We start from the raw sequence: 18,913 nt of genomic DNA, 5'->3' as shown, positions 1-18,913 counted from the left end.
TTTCAAAGCCTTTGGGTTATTTTGAGGCTCTCCATTATATTGTTTTGCCTCATAATCAGTCCTATTTTCATTTTATCAGGACTGCAATGTAAAAAACAGTAACTAAGAACAGTGCTCTGAATGTTCTTAATTGGTGTTACTTTAACTTAATTTAAACCTCATAATCTTTCTTTCAGCTTCCGGGTTTTATTTAAAAGTCTCTCAAAACACAAAAGGATTTCCTTTTAGTTTCCAGTTGCATTGACTCATTCTTCTTGGTAAGACAGTTATAAACAGTTTTCTTTTGAGCTTTGATGTATTTCTTTGTTTGGTCAGATGTCTGTCCATATGTTTCCAACAATTCTTTTTTTATCTTTTGATTTTTTTAATTTTTATTTTGTGTTTGTTAAGGCTGCCCACCATTCATTATTAGGCTGAACCAATTTCTTCTTCATCTTCCTCAGAGTCAGCATCATCATTGTAGAAGTGAATTGTAGCTTGTACTGGAAAACTCGCCAGAACCTTCTCTCCGATGTTATTAAGAAACTTTTGGGATTTGGACTTGGGCAAGTAAAGTCTAATAAGAAAAAATATCGTAAGAGAGAGAGTAAAACTGTGATGCATTCCCAGCTAAGCTAGCTTGAATATTAAAACCTATTTTTAATCTTTATTTGGAGAGAGAAAAATCCTAGGGTTCCTTGTCCTTTAAAATAAAAGTTGCTAACTAAAACATACTGTTTATTTTAAGTTGCTTCAGTTGCTTTGTGCATATTATGTATTGGCTTTGCCTAAGGTCCCATCCTGATAAGTGTTGCCAGGGCAGTGATGCATGCTTGAGATGGGTTGGGTTGGGTTTTAGCACAGTTCAGAATGGAAGTGTCCCATGCAACTGGGGGAAGCTTGAGGAATGTTCTGGGATTCTGGATTTAAGATTAAGACACCAATTTAAGATTGGGGTGGGTTGCCTGTTGCACAGAGGTTGGTCTTAGTGGATTTTGTTTCTCCAGGTAGAGGATGAGGTACACACTGAGAGAGATTTATTTCATAATTTATATTGGTTTGTATTGAAATCATAAATGTCACATTTCAGGTTTTCACCAGCTTTCCCACTAAAGCAAAACTTATGTGGTCTGTATACATATGTTGTTCGGTGTGCATATGTATGTGCATCTTTCCTCTCAGTTCCGCTTCGGCCAGTTTTCAATTACATTTGACAGTGATAAAGGTTGCACAGAATTTTAGCCTCTACATCTTTTATAAAAACAAGTCCTTGTAAAGAAGAGAGATATTGCATTAGTTTTCCTCTAAACAAAAGTCCAAATTGGGACTTTCTACGTCATTAAGCATTAGAGAATCCAAATGTTGGTGAAAACCCTTATGAATCCTCTATGCATAGGAAAAGCTTTACCTGGAGTTCAACTTTTATCCAAGAGCAAATTTAAGCAACCTGAACACACAGATCTGTAACAAGTCACATTCCATTAGTAGCTGTTCATGTTAATTATTTGGGCTTTGTGGGCTTGTTATCATATTAGTAAATGTAAATATATTTTAGAAAAGCAGAAGAACGTTGTTTAAGACTACTTTTTTCTTGGTTTTGTTATTAGCATGTCATTTCAGGCTTTGTTCAGCCTGGGCATCGTTCCTTGTAGAGGGATAAAAATCTATGGACTCTGGTGAGTAGTTAAACTGTATTACTAAATAGAGATACCCCAGAGACAAATACTTCTCCCAAGAAACAATATCTCTTGTCTTGGAAGGTGTCACTTTTCCTTTACCAAGTGATAAGATTTGACTCACCTCACCGGATGTTGAAACCCCAAGGCTCCTTTTGATCTAAAATTTATTAGCTGACCACCCAGTTCTGACTGTAAAAAGACATATTTATTATTTAGAATAGGCTAAAAATGAAGATTTCACTTTTATTCTTCTACAGTTAACTGTAAAATTCTACAGTAATGTTGCTGTTTGCTGTGTTGCATGTTGTTTTACTCTGAGTGTACTTCAGAGAATATACGTGCCTGCAGTCTGCCAATAGTTGCACACTTAACAAAGCATTTGAGTTTGTACATTTTATGAGCCATAAAGCCATGAAGCTGTACATTTTGCCTATGGAAATCTTATGGAATATCTATAGCAACTGCTGACCTAATAACACCACCAAATGGAAGTTCATTGATGGGAAGAAAAAAGGATTTTCAATTACTTTAAGGGATTGGGAGGTTATTTTTTTATAAAATACTTCTTTGACTATGCTAACTAGTAGTTTGGAGCTGCAATGTTCAAGCCAGCAGGCTTAACTGTAATCAAAGATCACACAAGCATGTTACGAGTCCAAACAGTAAACTCAAGAGACAGCTGGCATCTCATATTTGTATGCGAACAGCAATAAAAAAACCAAACATTTTTGATACAACAGAGTAGGTAGGAAAAATGTATTTTAAATATAATAATTAAAATGAATAAAAATAAAAATTTATAATAATTAAATATACACAGAATACATTCCTTCAAATTAAGGTCAGAACAAAACCCAATAATTTGCAAATGTTAATGTTACTAAATCCTATTAAGATTATAAACGTGGAATGTAAACCTGAAAGCATGTCCCAAAATCACTGAGCCCTATCACTTAATCTTGTAGGCATGTATTCTCTTCTGTATCTTCAAACAAGAAGACTTTTTTCCTCCTATTGCTATAAACTTGATGTTGCATAAAATTGGAAGATTTAGCTTTGCTGTGCTAGAACTTCTAGTGAACAGAATCTAGAAACCACCCACTCTGCCACAAAGAAAGACAACCTTTGCTACTCTCAGGGCAATTCATCTGTCTTTCTGAGGAAGCGGCTTCAGCATGGATATTTTGGTGGGCCCCAAAAACCCCTCGGGCTATGGACTGAGTGCTATACAATTCTCTCTGTATCTTTTATGTTGGCCTATTTCTCTCATACCCACCTGTTTGTCTTGTAGCCAAAATTATTTGTCTTCAGGCTGTTAGGGTTTTGTTGGGGGGGTGGTGGTGTGTGTGTCTGTGTCTCTGTGTGTGTCTGTCTGTGTCTCTGTGTGTCTCTGTGTGTCTCTGTGTGTGTGTCTGTGTGTGTGTCTGAGTGTGTCTGTGTCTGTGTGTTTAAGCAGGAGACTCATTTACTTTGTTTCCACAGTACCTAGTAAAATGGACTCATGATCTGGCTGAACATTGTAGATGTCATCATAGTATCTGTGTCACATACCATATGTTATTTTTCTCCTTTCATATTTACATAAAAAATAAAATAGTATTTTTTCTCTTTATTGACCTGTATTTTCTACTGCCTTCTCTTTGGAATACATATTAGGTTTTAATAATTATATCTGTAATAATACTTATTAATTGAACACATTTTATATGCTTTTTCTTTACAGACTATACACAGCATTTCTGAAAAGCAATTCTGATTAAAGTCAATTAACTGCAAAATCTAACTCAGTTTGTATAGAGCAGAAAATGGTCAATGTTCAATTTGTATTATGTTGTAGATATGGCAATAGTAACTTTAAATTACTTTTCATGGCTTTTCTTTGGGCATAAATAATGGCGTATTTGAATTTAGGTAGTAGGAAAAGTGTTACTTTTTATATAAGGAAAAGTATATTATGTAGAGGTAACTATAGGGTATATTGTAGTACATGTTCTTGGCATTAGAGTTAAAAATACTAATTTTTTGTACCAGTACTTTCATTTTTTAGTGCTTTGCTCTGCATCTTTCAGTTTCTCAGGTTAGATTCTTATACATATATTCCTAAACTACTTTTTTTTTTTTTTTTAATTACACACAGAGGATACTGACATTTTTATTTGCTTCACTCTCCAGCATTTGGAGTGTCTACTGATCTGTAAAGCATTGGCATTTGTATGTATACGTTGCAGCAAATAAAAGTAGCCAGCATGCAACTAACTATCAAAACCAGTGTGCTCAATCCATCTTTGAAGGCCGCCTGCTAGAAGCCTCAGTAACTTTGCTGAAGAAGATACCTCTTGCTTTCCACAGCTGTGGTATGTAGGTATGTATTAAGGAGCACCTCTTCCCACCTATGCATCACACAGAGAATCCAAGCATCTGTCCTCAGTTGTTGTGACCCTCTTAAAAACCACATGGAAGGGCTCCTAAAGCCCTCCTTTGGCCCTCATTAGGTCCCGAGTTACAGAGGCATCTTGGATGCTGAAGCAGTGTGGATGGGCCATAAGGTATGAATGAGAATGATCTGTGAAGCTTCTGGTAGGAAGGAGAAATGTTAAACAATTGAAACCGACTTTTTCAGTTATGTTTGGCTTGAAACAATGCCAGGCTGTTAGCATGAATGTGGAAAACTTCATAAATGGTTCTCTTTTCTCACACAAGTGGGCAGAAGCCCCAGTGTGAATTAAAGCTTTTGAGCTCGTTGAATAAAATTTTCTACAAAAACATAACCTCAGTAATAAATCACAACTTCCTGATTTCAGAAACCTTAGCTTCTTGAAATCATCACTGTAAGCGTGTAATCTCAGGAGAGTAAGACTCCTCTCATCCTTGCAAATTTACAGGTGCCTCTGGCAAAGCTTGGAACACTGCTTGGAAAGATGTTCTTCCACAGGCTTTCCCAAAGCACCTGCTGGGAGGAGTGTGGCAGTCCCTCCGATCTGTACAGTTACAACCTCCATCATCAGCAGACAAAAACTACAAGGGAAAAAGGTGTTGCATGTGCTAGAATATAGTAGAAATTGCAAGTCTTTAAAGACTTGTGCTAAGGAGAGTTGTTGTCTTAACCTGCTGAGCCTGTGGTAAAAAGTTGAAGATGTAACTGCAGATCAGATGCGGCAAAAACTTACGCAGCTACTTAGAACTAGGCATGGGAGTAGAACCATTTCAATACATTTTTTAAAGTTGCAGCATTGGGACCTATGTTGAATGTGCTTCAATCTCTCTTTATTTTTGTTCTTTGAGCCTGGCAAATCTTCCTACTTGAGTAAGCAAAACTAATAATCCTGATGCCTTTCAAATGTTGGTGGTAAGAGCTACTTCAAAATCCAGTTTTCTGTTTATTTCCTAGCTAGTTTAGCTATAGCAACATCCTTCTCAAAAAAATTCAGTAAAATTCTGCACCTGAAAGTATGTTTTTTAAATTTCATCTTCAAGTCATTTTCACTCAAACTCCCCCTAATATACAAAATATCACATACAGTAGTCTGGAGTTTTCAAACTGAGGATATTCTTTTATAATTAAGCAAATAAAACCTGCTGTTAAAATAAGGGTCGTTTTGAGTAAGCATTACTTTCTACACCTTATTAAGAATTGATAGTGATTCTGTATCTGATACAAAATTAGAGACACTCTTAACCGTTATCACATACAGAACACTGTAATTTGAACCATATTTTCAAACACTGAAGACATGCTTGAAAGAACAAATGAATAGATGACCAGGTCTCACTTCTGCGTTCAAAAGGTTTCAATTTCTTCACCTGTTTTCTATAAGGATTATTTTCTCCAGAATGCAGTCTCACCATTTGTTGATTCTCTGTCATCTCACCATCTCTTGCTGTGAGCATCCAGGGCCTCCATAAAGCAGGGCTGCTGGAAGATTAAGATAGAATAACGCTCCCACAGTTAATTCTTTGTGGTAATATCTGTACAGTACGGCTCCTCTTGTTAGATTCTGCTAGCATCTTTTAAAATAATGTGGGTTTTTTTCTTTTCAACATGTTTTGATTTGGTAAATCTGATTTCTATGGCAGTATTAGTCTGTCTTCTGTCTACGATCTGATTAAACAAACTAGACAATCACTTACATATTTTTAACTGTTATTTCCCTTTAAGATTTCACAACTCAAAGTGACTGCATTGAACTCCAAATGATGCTTTAATTAATACTGAAATCTTTTTATTTATGCAGCACTGCTACAAAATAAAAAAATAAACCTCCCTCTCTGACAGTATGTCTAAATACAGATTCCATGCCGTCATTGAATGGCTGGTTATTTACTGAGTAAGCAACTCCAGCATTAAACTGACATGGGCAATCTGATCTCATTAGCTTAAGAGAGCATACACAGTGGTGGATGCTACATCTGCCTTTTGTTTGGTGGGGGAGACTACAATTATGGATGCTCTTCTTAACAGTACTTTCAATTGCACTGCTGTGCAGCAGATCTGTACAGTTATGAAAATGGAAAAGTGCTTTCAGATACGAAAGGTAAATAAAAAAAATAATAAATCAGTTATTGCAACCTTAATTTTAATTGACTTCCATATCTAAGTTCTGAAATATTAGTCAGAAAAGGATAAATACCAGCAAAACAAATAAAATACCTGTTCCAAGTGAAACATATATTTCTGGAGTTGGAAATTGTTTTCCATTGTCTATTCAATGCTGAAATTATTACATTCAAATGATACTTACAGTCAGAGTTTTGAAAGGAAGGCTGCTGAAAAAAACGTGCTTGCACCAGCCTTACCTCTCGGGGTGCTCCCTGGGCTGGGGCAGGGGCGGGTGCTGCTGCTGCTGCTGCGGGGCACCCCAGGAGCAGTGGCAGATGCCACCCACTGCAGCCTGGAGTAGGAGACTTGCAGCTGCACCCTCCATGGCGTTTGATGCTCTAAAGCCTGTAGCAGGCTGGGTGCCTGCCTGGGCCTTTCAGCCCCTCCTTTATCTTAACTCCCAAAGAATACTCACCTAAAACAAACACGGCCTCAGGTAAAAGGAGAGACATGTCCTTAATGAGATTTCTTTTGACTCCCCCAAACAGTTCAAAGCTAGAGCTCTCAGGCTGGCAGACTGTCCTGGGAAGAGCACTGCCAGGGAAACAGAGGCTTTTTGTGAAGTTTGGTTAGCAAATAACATGGAAAATAATTGGCACCCTTTAAGACAGAAAACAGTCCACACCCTTTATCTTTTTCTGTCACTGTTTTACAAAATCCTTACTTGCTCTGTATGAAATACCTGATATACTCTTTTTGCATGTCTTGGGAAAACTCATCAACATCCTGTCCTAAAGAAGTGTAACAGAGACTCGAAGAGAATTTAAAATGTAAAATGATTTTAAGAATTATTTTGAATTCAAATATATTTTTTGAATATATTTGAATTCAATGAATTTGAACGAAATCTTTTCCATGTCCTATTTTTATTTGAAAAAGATACTAAAAATGAGTGAAGGTGAAAGGATTTAAAGACAGGCCTAGTGACTTCCTCAAGACTACAGGGATGTTCCTTTAATTTGATTGCTTTTTGATGGATTGAGAAGAAAGCTCAAAAAAGATTACTTGTCTATCAAAGAATAAGGGGTATAAATGTCATTGCTTTGAGGAGTCTTTAATTTCAAAGTATGTGATATATAGAACCATAGAATGGTTTGGGTTGGAAGGGACCTGCCACAGGCAGGGACACCTGCCACCAGACCAGGTTGCTCCAAGCCCCATCCAGCCTGGCCTTGGACACCTCCAGGGATGGGGCACCCGCAGCTGCTCTGGGGAACCTGTTCAAGGGTCTCACCACCTTCACAATGAAGAATTTCTTCCTTATATCTAATCTAAACCTACCCTCTTTCCGTTTAAAGCCATTACCCCTTGTCCTATCACAACAGGCCTTTGTAGAAAATCCCTCTCCAGCTTTCATGTAGGCCCCTTTAGGCACTGGAAGGCTGATAGAAAGTCTCCCCAGAGCCCTCTCTTCTCCAGGCTGAACAACCCCAACTCCATCAGCCTCTCTTCACAGGAGAGCTGCTCCAGCCCTCTGAGCATCTTCATGTCCCTCCTCTGGACTGGCTGCAACAGGTCCATGTCCTTATGTTAGGAACCCCAGAGCTGAACTCAGTACTTAGGTGCTTTAAGCCTACAAAGACTAAATAGAAGCAGACTTCTTCCATGCTTTCTTCCCACTGTTCTCATTTACTACGTGCCTACTCATAGCCTGTTACATTGTACAAGAACAATTATTACCTGGTGGATGACATTATTGGATTTTCATTGTTGTGGTTCATTGCTACAGTTCACTTTGTTTCCTTTATTTCCCAACTACCGTAGAGATGTAAGAGGATTCTAAGGAACCTAAAGCTGAATTCTGTTTCCACTGGTGCTGTTCACACATTGACATCAAAGGAAACAGATTCAGGTCCCAAATATAATTGGTATCTAATGTTAACTTTCTTCCCAGAGAGAAAAAAATCATGTAATTTACTGAGCACGGAATATCTGTTGATTATTTAGTACAAATTAGGTCCCTTTAGCTGGCTTAGCTGAAGAAACCATCAAAACAGTCAGTTTGAGAAGACACTCAAAATTCTCAGTGGGAGTCACATCCCTCCTGGGTAAGCCTTGTGGCTCTTTTTCAAGTAATTAACCAACTGGAGGTAGCACATGTCTAGTCAGAAAGAAGGGGCTGGTCCCACAGATAAGGACCACTGGATATATTCTTTTGGAGACATCATTTCCCCCTTGAAATTGTTCTGTATTAGAAAACTGTGTATGTACACCTTTGCGTGTACGGGGTTTTGTGCAGTCTGGTGATATTGTTTAAATTTAAGTGTCTTTTTTCCAACAGGGAGGAGCTTAGGTCAGATTTGAAAGTCAGACTGATTTGCCTATATTGATGCAAGTTGTATGGTTGTGTTAGCTACTTGGCATTCCTAAGACTGCTAAAAGTAACACAGGTTCTGATGTTTTTGAAGTAGTCTTCAGTGACAGAATCTGGGATTGGATTTTTTGAGGTAAATTTCTCCTGTTCTTTAAAACATCCCTTCTTGCTGTGACAAATAGACATGTTTCAAACTCAAAAGCCAAAGCCATTAAATAAATGCTGTTCTGGGAAGCACTGACAATATGTAATAGAGGACTTACAGTCTAAATCTACTTCCTCCCTATTTTAAATACTGTGATATTTGTAAAGTTATAACTAGGTAAATAATACCGTATCTCAAAGAAGAAAATATATGCACAGTTGCAATAACTTTAAACATTTATGTATCAAAATCAGTACCTTAGGATGAAGCATAGTGAATAATATTCAAATAACAAAATATATATTAAATAGCAGCATGGGTCCTGAGAAAAAATGGCAAACTTCTTAAGTAACCTAAATTGTAATTAAATATCTTGCTGAGTTACAGTCTTAAATACACATATATAATTTCAACAGCTTAGTTTTATTTAGACCTAATTTAACTTGATAGTTGAAAGAGAAGTGTGCATTACACAACTGATGTCTATAGTCCTGATCTTGCAATCAGATCCATATGTGGGGATAATTGATTTATACCTCTGGACAGAATCTGCCAACATGGATATTAGTGCAGGACTAAAGCCTAAACTACTAACATATAGCTCTCTGGAAGATGCAAAGTTACCCTCAATTAAATCTATTGATAAAGCCCTGCAAGACTGTAATTATTACAAAATTATTGAATATATAAATTTAAAAATAAAGTTATAATGTAATCTAATATAAATACCTGTAACACTGTAGAAAATTTGTAAGCTAATATTACATTATTGTACTAATTAATCAAAGCACACAACTTTAACTGGTATTTTCATGGAAATCATTAGCTAAAATCAGGTTGCAGATCCGTGGAAAATGGTTTATTCCAGTAAAATAGAAGCAGCTGTAGCGTTGTATGATCTCTAGTTTCTAAAAATAAAAAACAAATGATGCAGCAATTAGGCCAGTCATAGCTGTCTAATATTAAGAACTATATGCTTGATTTTAAAACAAGGTGTTGTATTTGGTGAACACTTCACAGAATCAGAAAACAGATTCTGTTACAGTTGCTCATCCAATTTTCCCAGAAGCCAGGAATATTTTTCAGACTTCTGATACTACCTGAGAATAACTTTGACAGACTTTATTCTTACAGAGAGATGAGCCATAAGATAATTATTCTGTGTTAATTGGAAGAGGTTTTTTATCTTTTTGGGAAACATGTTTTACTCAGTTTTCTTGTGAAAGCACTTCTGCATTTGCAAGAATAGTGTTCTATATAAATTGATATAGTCAAGGAAACAGGATAGCTCTACAACATGTATTGTTTTGAATAATATCTGGTATTAATCAATGTGACATAGGCATTTGTAGCCACTAATAGCATGCAAAGTTCCTCAAAGAGAAATTGTTGGAAAAGCTTTTAGGGAACAGAGGGAGGAAGAAACCGAGCCATACACAAAGCACAGCAAGGCCAGCCTCATAATATTCCTTTCAAGTCAGAAAGAGACACTCATGTATGCTGAGGTTACATGGTAGAGTTGGCTCCCTGTTCCGAGTTGCCTCCTTTGAGGGCCTTCCCATATGGACTGTTAGAAGACCTAAGGGAGATCTACCCCCCACAGGCAGAAGCTGGTGTTTCTCTCCCATTGTGTGTGTGGGGGGTGTGAGGCATCAGATTCTCCAAGCTTGTGGGCAGCTATACAAAATTTAGCCTACTCACTTTCTTCAAGGTTTTTCAAATTATTTTTAAACAATGTCGTATGTGTATGTGTGTGTATGTGTGTTCAGCATCTTGCACCATTTTTCAGTAATCTTTCCTCTATGACAAAACCCCAGATGTTCTGGGAAGTCTGAGGGCTAATATTGCTCACGGTTTCTTTCCAAGGCTTCCTTCCACCCTCCTGTCAGGAGGAACTGATTGACATAGTTATTTTAAGAATACCTATTTTAGTAAATTTCCTGGTGCGTACAAGGCCTTGGCTTCACAATAATAAAAAAAGGATGTTTCCCAATCTAGAATTCTTAACATTTTAATCACGGCATGTCATGATGAAGTCCAAGCTATACTATAATAGAAACTAGAAAACCTACAGCAACTTTATGGCTTCAAATTATTCTAATTGAGACTATGCAAATATATGTAGAAACTTGCTTTAAAATGGTGACTGTTTCTGCCTGTATACTGTTCTGCTTTAGATTCCTTTGCATCGTGAAGTTTTGATTCAGTTTTCTCAGGTACTCATAAACTTTTCCAGGGTAAGGGAACCTTAAAAACAAAAAGGATCATAATATAGTTGTCTGCATTCAATGCCACTACAGGTTTAAGCAAAGCATGTTCCTAATTGTGGAAAGATTATATAAACAGTTGTGTTTTGCTCTGAAGTTGTGTGTGCTCTGAAGGTCAGCAGTGCATGTGCTGTTGAATTGTTACAGGGAAAGTGGATTCCAAAGTTGAGAGCTTTCTTTTGAGGTTGTATACTTGGCTTGTTTTCTTTCTTTTGATGTGCCTGGGTAAGTATTTTGACTTCCTGCACAAGACAGTGGCACACAAAGGAACAGCGTATAATGCCAGGTTAGGACCACTGGAGACACTGTTCCTCTCTCTGTAGAATATGTACAGGATATAGCAGCAGCACAAGGCAAGTATATCTTAAGCTTGAGATGGAGAAGGAGAATTATTTAAATTATTTGACCCTCCAACTGAAACTGTCACCTGCTTCTGCCATACATTGTGGAAATCAAAATTATGTCAGTGATTCTTATTATTTTGGACAAGGTTCTGGTGTGGGTGCAGACTTATAGTAGTTAAAATGTCTGTCATATGACTGGTAGTGTTTTTTTCATATTGATGCCTGCTCCAAAATGCACAGGGCCAATTTATTCCTTGTTTATCTGCAGTGCTATATGTTGTTGCTGGAGATCCACTTAGGAAATGGTTCTTTTAGAATGCCTATTTTAGTAATTTTCAAGTGCATACAAGGCCTTGAGTTCAGAACAATAAAAAAGAATGTAGCTTCACACCCTGTTCAGGAAACTAATGTCATGCATTGGTCAGCTGCAACTTTAATGTTGGTGTTGGCTTCTTTCTTCTAGCCTTTTTGCCTTTTCCCCCCTTCTTTTTTCACTCACTTACTACATACCTGTAGGATCAGACTGATACATGTGTTCATTACACAGAACTCAATGTTGTGACTACCTTATATAAAATACAGAAGTTATTTAATAACTTCCATGCACCAGAGGAGTAAAGGGTATCTTGTCAAGTCTGTTGCATCTTCTGTAGCGGCAAGCTGTGTTAGCAACATGTGGCACGTGCAGATCCTACAGTTTTATTCCTCCACAGGCTGCTCTTCACTCCAGCTTCAATTACCAGCCCCTCTAAGCCCTGACTTCATCTTTCTCGTTAGAGAACGGAAGGAACGGGCTGAAATCAAATGCATCCGCTTGTGCCCGCTTTGCCCTCTGGCGGCTGTGCTGGAAGAGGTGTGGGACCTGGAGATTCTGTGCCGGAGGGGATAGTGCTCCGGTTGGATACCATGGGCAGTGTAGAGCCATGTCTGAGGAAGGTGAGGTCCTTCCCTGTTGCTGCACAAAACCAACCAATGAATACTTTGGCTCGCACTGTTTTGCCTACTGGATATATACTTCTCTGTCAGCCACAGCGGCAAGGTCAAATGCAGCTTCCGGGATAGCAAACCCATCCCTACAGTGGAAATGCAAGTTCAGCTCCCTGCATTGCATCGGAACTGCAGAAGGAACGGTGCACAGAGCTGGGGGGCTGCCCCACAACACTGAACTGCTGTGTTAACCCAAACCCATTGTCCATCAGGACAGTGTTGGCTTTGGAGAGCAGAAACTGTAGGATTCCCTGAGGAGCCGGGTCGTGGTGCCCAAGGCAGGAGGACACAGGCCGCTCTTCCTCACAGGCCAGCTGACACAGCGCGGGGCCCTCTCGGTGACTTTTTTTTTATATATTGCTTCAACGCAGGATTTTGTGCCTCCTGCAGCACCAGGTGCTCCTTCGCGTCAGCGCTGCCTGATCCGAGCACTCAGCCACCGCCGCTCGCTTCAGCGGGGCTCGAGGCCCCCCCGCAGCCGGCGCGCCGGGGGTTTAAAAGGGGCGTGGGGCCGAGGGCGCGATGCCGCCAGCCAATCAGAGCGGCCGGCCGGCTCGCCCAGCAGGCTCGCCCCTTTCTGTTTGGCCCGGGCGGGGCGGGGCGGGGCCTCTCTCAGCGGGCGCTCGGCCGTTGGCGGCCGGTGGGAGGCCGGGCCGGCGGCGGGGCGGGGCGGGGCGGGGCGGGGGGCGCAGCGCAGCGCGCCATGCTGATTACGCTCTGCTACCTCTACCTATGGGCGCGCTGGAGGCCCTGCTCGGCCGCGGTCATCCGCCGCACTATGCGCCGCCTCCACCGCTCCCGCTGCTCCTTCACCTTCTGCTGCTGCGCCGGCCCACCGGCGCCCCCGGCTCGGCAGCCGCGCTGGCAGGTGCCGCCCGAGGAGCGAGTCTGCCTCAGGATAGGGAACAAAGTCTTTTTCACGGACGAGACGCAGGTACCGCCCCGAGCCGTGGGGGCAGAGGCCTGGGAGGCGCTTCGACCGGCCGCGCCCGGGGCCGCTCGGGCGGGAGAGCAGCCGTGCCGGCAACGGCCTCCCGTATCGCCGTGCCAACGGCGAGCCGCCTTCCCTGCCGGGCGCCGTGCGGGCTGCGCGGCCGCAGGGGGTGGGAGGGGGAGGGGGGCGGTGCGGGGCCTTCCCCGGCGGGGCGGCGGTGGCGGGGGGCTGAGGTCGCGGAGCCCGGAGCGGGGACGGAGCGGCGGTTGCGGGGCTCGGGGCTGCGCTTTCTCAGCCGGAGCGCGGCAGGTCAGTGGCGGGCAGGGGCTTGCGATTGACAGAATGCCTCGTGTGGGTCGCCGGGCCTGGCACCGCCCTGCTTGTCGGGGGGGGGCGGCTTAGGCGAGACCCAGGTACCTGCCTTGGCAGAAGATCGCAGGACGTCGGAGTTGCCTCGCTTCACCGCGGTAGCTTGTTGGCTGAGGGAGCGTTTTCTGCTGTATGCCTGTGAGGTGCAGCTTTGTAAGTACAGCTGTGGCAACAGGAGCGCTTGGCGAGGAGAACCCGGTAGTATTGCCGTGTTGGTAACAGCTTTTATCACGCACAGGGCTTTAGTCTGAAAATGTGTGCCGTGTTTGTGCGTTCGAGGTTTGTGTCAGGGATTTAAAACGTGGCTGGGGTCTGGATTGAGCTGTTGGCTGCGGAGCACGGCATGCTTCTCCCGGTACAAAACCTGGTTTCAAGTGAGGAAAATGATACGAAAAACGCAAGTCTGTGAAAATCACTTTTTTGGAAATGGATGGTGAGAGCAGAGGGTGGGGTGAGGCTGTGGCAGCCCGTGACGGTGCAGAAATATCGCGTCGGAACGAGTTTCGCTTGCCATCGCATGAAGTAAAACTGAAAGCAAGCTTGCGTTGGGCTTTCAAGTCTGGAAGTGCAACTCCTCTGGCACTCCCCCCAGATCGTCTGAAGTATTCAAATGAATGTTGGATTTGTCTAAACTTGTCACTAAATACCAGAATTCCTGTGGATAAGGGTCTCTCTGATCTCTCCTTTTTGCTGATGTTTGTATGTGCGTTTGTGGAAATTTTTTTCAGTTGGTACCCATTTTACTTAAATGGGCATTACTGAAATGTATTTATGAAGCATGTTGCTGGCAAAGTACTACTCTTCAAGAAGCAGAGAAGCTTTTTATAAATTCAGCGGGTAAAGAGGATGTTTTCAGTGCAGTGAAAATAAGATCACAAGTGCTAATGGAGTTTGTTAAAAAATGGTCTTTTTGCTATCTAATGAGCAGGTTATTTCATGCTTAAAGCGATGGTGACAATCTGAGAATCTCTCATGGAAAAGTTAAATACTGAATTCACGTTTCAATAAAGCTCTTAAAAACAAAGCCATGTAATTGTCCATAGGTTTAGAGGAGTTGTTCTGCCTCAATTGCCCTGACTTTTTGTTTTGTAAATCATATTTCAACTAATTTATGCTGTTCTTTGCTCCACTTCTGCTCATTTCTGAAATAGCTTGTCTTGGTTCTTGCACAGTAAGCACATATCTTTCTGTCTGCTATGTAATTCACACAGACTGACTTTATAAGCTTGACCGTTTGTGTTTACTGGGAGTTGGCAAGCCCTCTAGGGAACTGGAGTTTGGCTTGAAGTTTGGTGTAAAGTCAGTGCTGTATTCAAATAGTATTTGTCTCTTAAAAAGACATATTGAAAATTACCAGTTGCATTTGATTCTGAGAATCCGTGTGGAAGATGCCTGCCACACTGCACCTTGGTAATTGTGGCATGTAAGGGCTCCCATCTGGCTGCTTTAATTAAAGATAGAGGCAGCATCACCGTGAAGCTCTCTGCATAGTCTGTGAACACCTGCGAAGAGAAAAAGGTTAACTAGCTGCTTTGCTTTCGGAGTAGGTTTAACTGCCACTGGAATATAACCAGTACATTCCTTAAGATAAGATACCAGCAAGTCATAAATCGTAACCTGTGAAGTGTTTTTGTTTGATCTTTAATTAAACTGGATGCTTAAGATAATACAAAGTTGCATGACTTCAGTTCACTTTCCTGTGGAAGGCAGCAGTGTTTACTCTTGCAGCTTCTGTGCTCGGTGAAGCTGGTTGAATTGGCAAGCTATCCCCACAGGCTTAATATTGTGTGGTTTCATTTTAGATGTGGAGTGATGTACAAATTTAGTGTGCTGCAGGGAAATTCCCTTATGTTTCCACATATAAATACTGAAGGTGTGCAAAGCATGTGTTTCTAGTATAGTAGTAGCAAAGTAATCTATTTCTAATGTTTGCCACTTTTAAAATATGGCAGAAAAATGAAGTTCAAATCAATAGCTACGTAAAAATTGATGTAATATATAGTACAGGAACAGATTATGTATTTGGAAACTTCGAGGTTCTTAAAACTGTTCTTCAGTCTATTGATTCCAGCTTCTGAACTTTATTTGCTCCTTTGTGAAGGCAAGAGAAGGAACCGTTTTTATATTTTAATGATGGAAGCATTTGTCCAATGATCTGATATGTGGATAGACTATCTAACAGACAAATATATTTTGAATGAGTAATATCTCTAACTCTAAACTTATTATATAGTCTAAGCTAACTCTAAACTCAGTTATATACTGAACAAGTAATTTTGGTGCAAATGCCTGAGGACTTAATTTATTTTATTAACCCGCTCCTTTTATTTGAAATGTTCTTTTAAAGATTTTTCAAATCACTTTTTAAAGAATTTGTCCTGAGGTTGCACATGTCCACAAAATACAACTGTCTTTCATATAACTAGCTTTACAAAGGAAGTCCGGAAACTTTGTAAATTTGTAAAACTTTGTTTAAAAGCAAAACCAAAAAAACTCCAAACCCCACACCTCTAAAAATTAGACCTGGGTACTGTATAGTTTTTGGGTCATTTGTGGCTCACAGGTTGGTTGGTCTTTTAGGCAGATGGGTATAGAGACAGCATATATGACACAGCAGTGGGATTAAGTTTCCTGGAGGACTGTTACCTAACTAGAATTAATGCCGCCTGGACTACTATGCAGTTAGAGGGGCTTTAGTGTCTGACCAGGTAGGTTGTGTGTTGTGACTGCGTTCTCAGCCGCTGCCCAATAGCAGGCAGTGCCCTTCAGCCACCAGGAGTGAGGCAGCAGGGCCATGGGTTTGTGTAGTTAGGGGAGAAGAGGGAAGGAACAGGCGGGGTGAGCTGCGGTGTCAATGAGAGTAGAGGATCGTGTTGAGTGAGGGGTGTTTCTAGTAGCAAATGGCCCACAACAGTCACAGTGCCAGTGGCACAGTGGTCTTGTGGCCCACTTACTTTTGCACTCTTCCTGTAAGGCTGAAAGATGGAGTGTGACTTGGCTTAAAAGCTTGGCTTGTCACTTTTAGTTTTACTTTTGATGTGTTCCTGCCTTATGGTTTAGAGCTTTACCCAATTTTTTTTAACTCATGGAGGAGTGTGAAATTGTAGACACCCCTCATGTAAGGCTGAAGGGTCAGATTTTAATTTAGGCTGGGCATAATTTAAAAATGAATTGTAAAATCGGATCGTTGCTATACAGACTTATTTTTCTTTCCTGTTTCTTTCAGTTTCTTGATGACTTAAACAGATGGAGTCTACTTCTTATTTCTCCTTTTATTTATCCTGATAAGTTGTTTAAAGAAGAACATATAGCTTTTGTGACAGAAAGCACTTCAGCTCAGACAGATAACTTGCAGAAGGTACCTGGCTCTTCAAAAGGGGTAAGTAGTTCTCTTTGTTGCTTGCATAGAAAGTAGTACAGATGGGTCATTTGGTGAGTATAAACCTAAAACGCTTGAAGGAAAAAGAAAAATCAATGGCAGATAGATTTTGTATGTTTATAATGTTATTGGGAATAAAAAGGTAATCTCTTCATTAAAATGAATCACTGTTAATACACTAGTTCTATTTTATGCTTCAAATAGACCCATAGACATTTTACTGAGGGCTTCTTTTTTAGTAGCATGCTTCTCTGGCTGTGGGAACTGCAGAATTCCATCATGACTTTGGGTAAGGCATGTATGGTTAGTTATGCTGAATAGGAAAAAAGCTGCTTGAGAGCTGTCTTACTAAGGCAGATCAGAAATCCATTTACCTCTGTATCCTGTCTCTGAAATGAAACAAATGCCTCAGTAAGAATATACAAAGCAAGCATATGTTACAATTTCCAATATGCTCTTCAAACCTCCAACCAAGTGCTTGTGAAAAGTTGTAATTGAAATAGAAGCCTCTCTTGGAAGCTTCCTTTCACTGTGATTTCTAAGTGCAAGTTAGTGTTATACATTTGGATTATTATGTCAGTCTGCAGAAGTAAGGCCAAAATCAAGCTTGTAATCTCTGCTTTTATATAAAATGCAGTGGGAGAGTGGCAGTATGTCTTCGTTTGAATTTTATAAGTTGTTTGCTTTTTTATGTGTAATACTTTCAATGTGGGTTTGAGGCATCAAAAGATATAAATTAAACAGGTACTGAAATCCTTATGGCAAGCATAGTTACCAAATATTCATGTCCTAGATGCTTAATAATGTAAAAAGTACCTTCTCCACTGCTATATTGAAAATACAAAGATGTGGCTATAGAAGATTATGTTCTTCTTAAACTTGTATTACTGAATATATAATATCTGTAAACAAATTATGCATAAAAATAGTATCCAGACCCTGTCCAAACTTACTATGAACTTGAGATAATGTCTCTCTCCCCTGCATTTGGTTGGTTTTATAACTTTTTTCTCTCATGAGGAATAGCTTGCTGCCTGGACGTCTCAACTTGGATGCAGGTCTGAAGCGGAGAAAGGTTGTAACCCAAAGCAAAACGTAAACTTACCTTGCAGGGAGGAAAAATCTTCCAGGCGGTATGGGTTGTCCTGGTTCCTTCCTAAGGCAGTCATTTGTTGGGTGTGCTGTATGCTTTCCTAAGTGAAGAGGATAGACTGAACCTGGAAAGGAGAAATAGAAAGACATGCATGCTAGGATATCTCTGGGTAGGCAGTAATAAAGACATCTGGCCTGGTTGTTTAGGTACCATAAAATCGACAGAGCCCTCCAGTTAAACAGACTATGCCACAAGCTAGGATTGTTACATGGGGGCAGTCATAAGGTGTCTTCCTGAATGGCCCCGGCTTAGCACCCTAAAGGGCCATCCTTGCTTTCTGGCATCAGTTTTCAGGCTCCTTCTTGGAGTTAAAGGAAACCTGTCACATACACAGATGGTTGCAGCCTGTCTGTTTCCCTGCATGAGGAACATGTATTTTCCAGGCTACTTGTTCTGAGAGATGATCAAGGATTCTTCTGCTGGAGTGAGCATTGAGAGCAGAGTGGTTGGTAACTAGACTTACCTAACTTGAGTGCAGGAACAGAAGGACAAATTGGGAATAGGCACAATTCCAAATTTGTGCCTGCAATCAAATTTTTAGTACTTTGACCCTCCATGGAGGTGTCTCAATTCTAGAACAGAGCGTGTTTTTGGAGCATGTTAGTCTTTGCCCTCTAGAGGAATGATATCCAGATGAAGTGCTGCATCAGGCAAAGTTATTGTCTCCATGAAGCTCAGAGTGTGAGGACTGGAGGTACCTAAAGCTCTGAGACCCTTTCAGCTGAAGTCTTCTGAGCCTGCTTCCACTGGCCTCATGTTGCCTTGG

The 18,913-nt window shown here is 40.7% G+C and overlaps 2 protein-coding genes across 5 annotated transcripts in view; one reads left to right on the top strand and one right to left on the bottom strand.

The window, feature by feature from the left end:
- Nucleotides 1-271: 271 nt before the first annotated feature.
- Nucleotides 272-6,830, bottom strand: RIPPLY3 (ripply transcriptional repressor 3). Its single transcript, XM_055702747.1, has 4 exons — nucleotides 6,453-6,830; nucleotides 5,502-5,571; nucleotides 1,780-1,847; nucleotides 272-556 (listed from the first exon to the last, which is right to left on the bottom strand). The coding sequence occupies exons 1-4, from the start codon at nucleotides 6,578-6,580 to the stop codon at nucleotides 409-411; spliced, it is 414 nt and encodes a 137-aa protein (XP_055558722.1). The 5' UTR covers nucleotides 6,581-6,830; the 3' UTR covers nucleotides 272-408.
- Nucleotides 6,831-12,997: 6,167 nt separating this feature from the next.
- Nucleotides 12,998-18,913, top strand: part of HLCS (holocarboxylase synthetase) — a 127,262-nt gene continuing 121,346 nt past the window's right edge. For 2 of the 4 annotated variants that reach the window (XM_055703383.1, XM_055703386.1), the window contains exons 1-2: nucleotides 12,998-13,246; nucleotides 16,842-16,994. In XM_055703383.1, the coding sequence (XP_055559358.1) occupies nucleotides 13,016-13,246; nucleotides 16,842-16,994 (384 nt within the window). In that variant the 5' untranslated portion in view covers nucleotides 12,998-13,015. Of the gene's footprint in view, nucleotides 13,247-13,517; nucleotides 13,556-13,853; nucleotides 13,971-16,841; nucleotides 16,995-18,913 lie in introns of those variants that run through there. The other 2 variants (XM_055703384.1, XM_055703385.1) reach the window with 2 other exon arrangements.

Source organism: Falco cherrug, chromosome 2 (assembly GCF_023634085.1).
Source record: "Falco cherrug isolate bFalChe1 chromosome 2, bFalChe1.pri, whole genome shotgun sequence".
NCBI classification, from domain to species: Eukaryota; Metazoa; Chordata; class Aves; order Falconiformes; family Falconidae; genus Falco; species Falco cherrug.
Note: the sequence above shows the minus strand (reverse complement) of the source record. Positions and strands in the feature narration are given on the sequence as shown.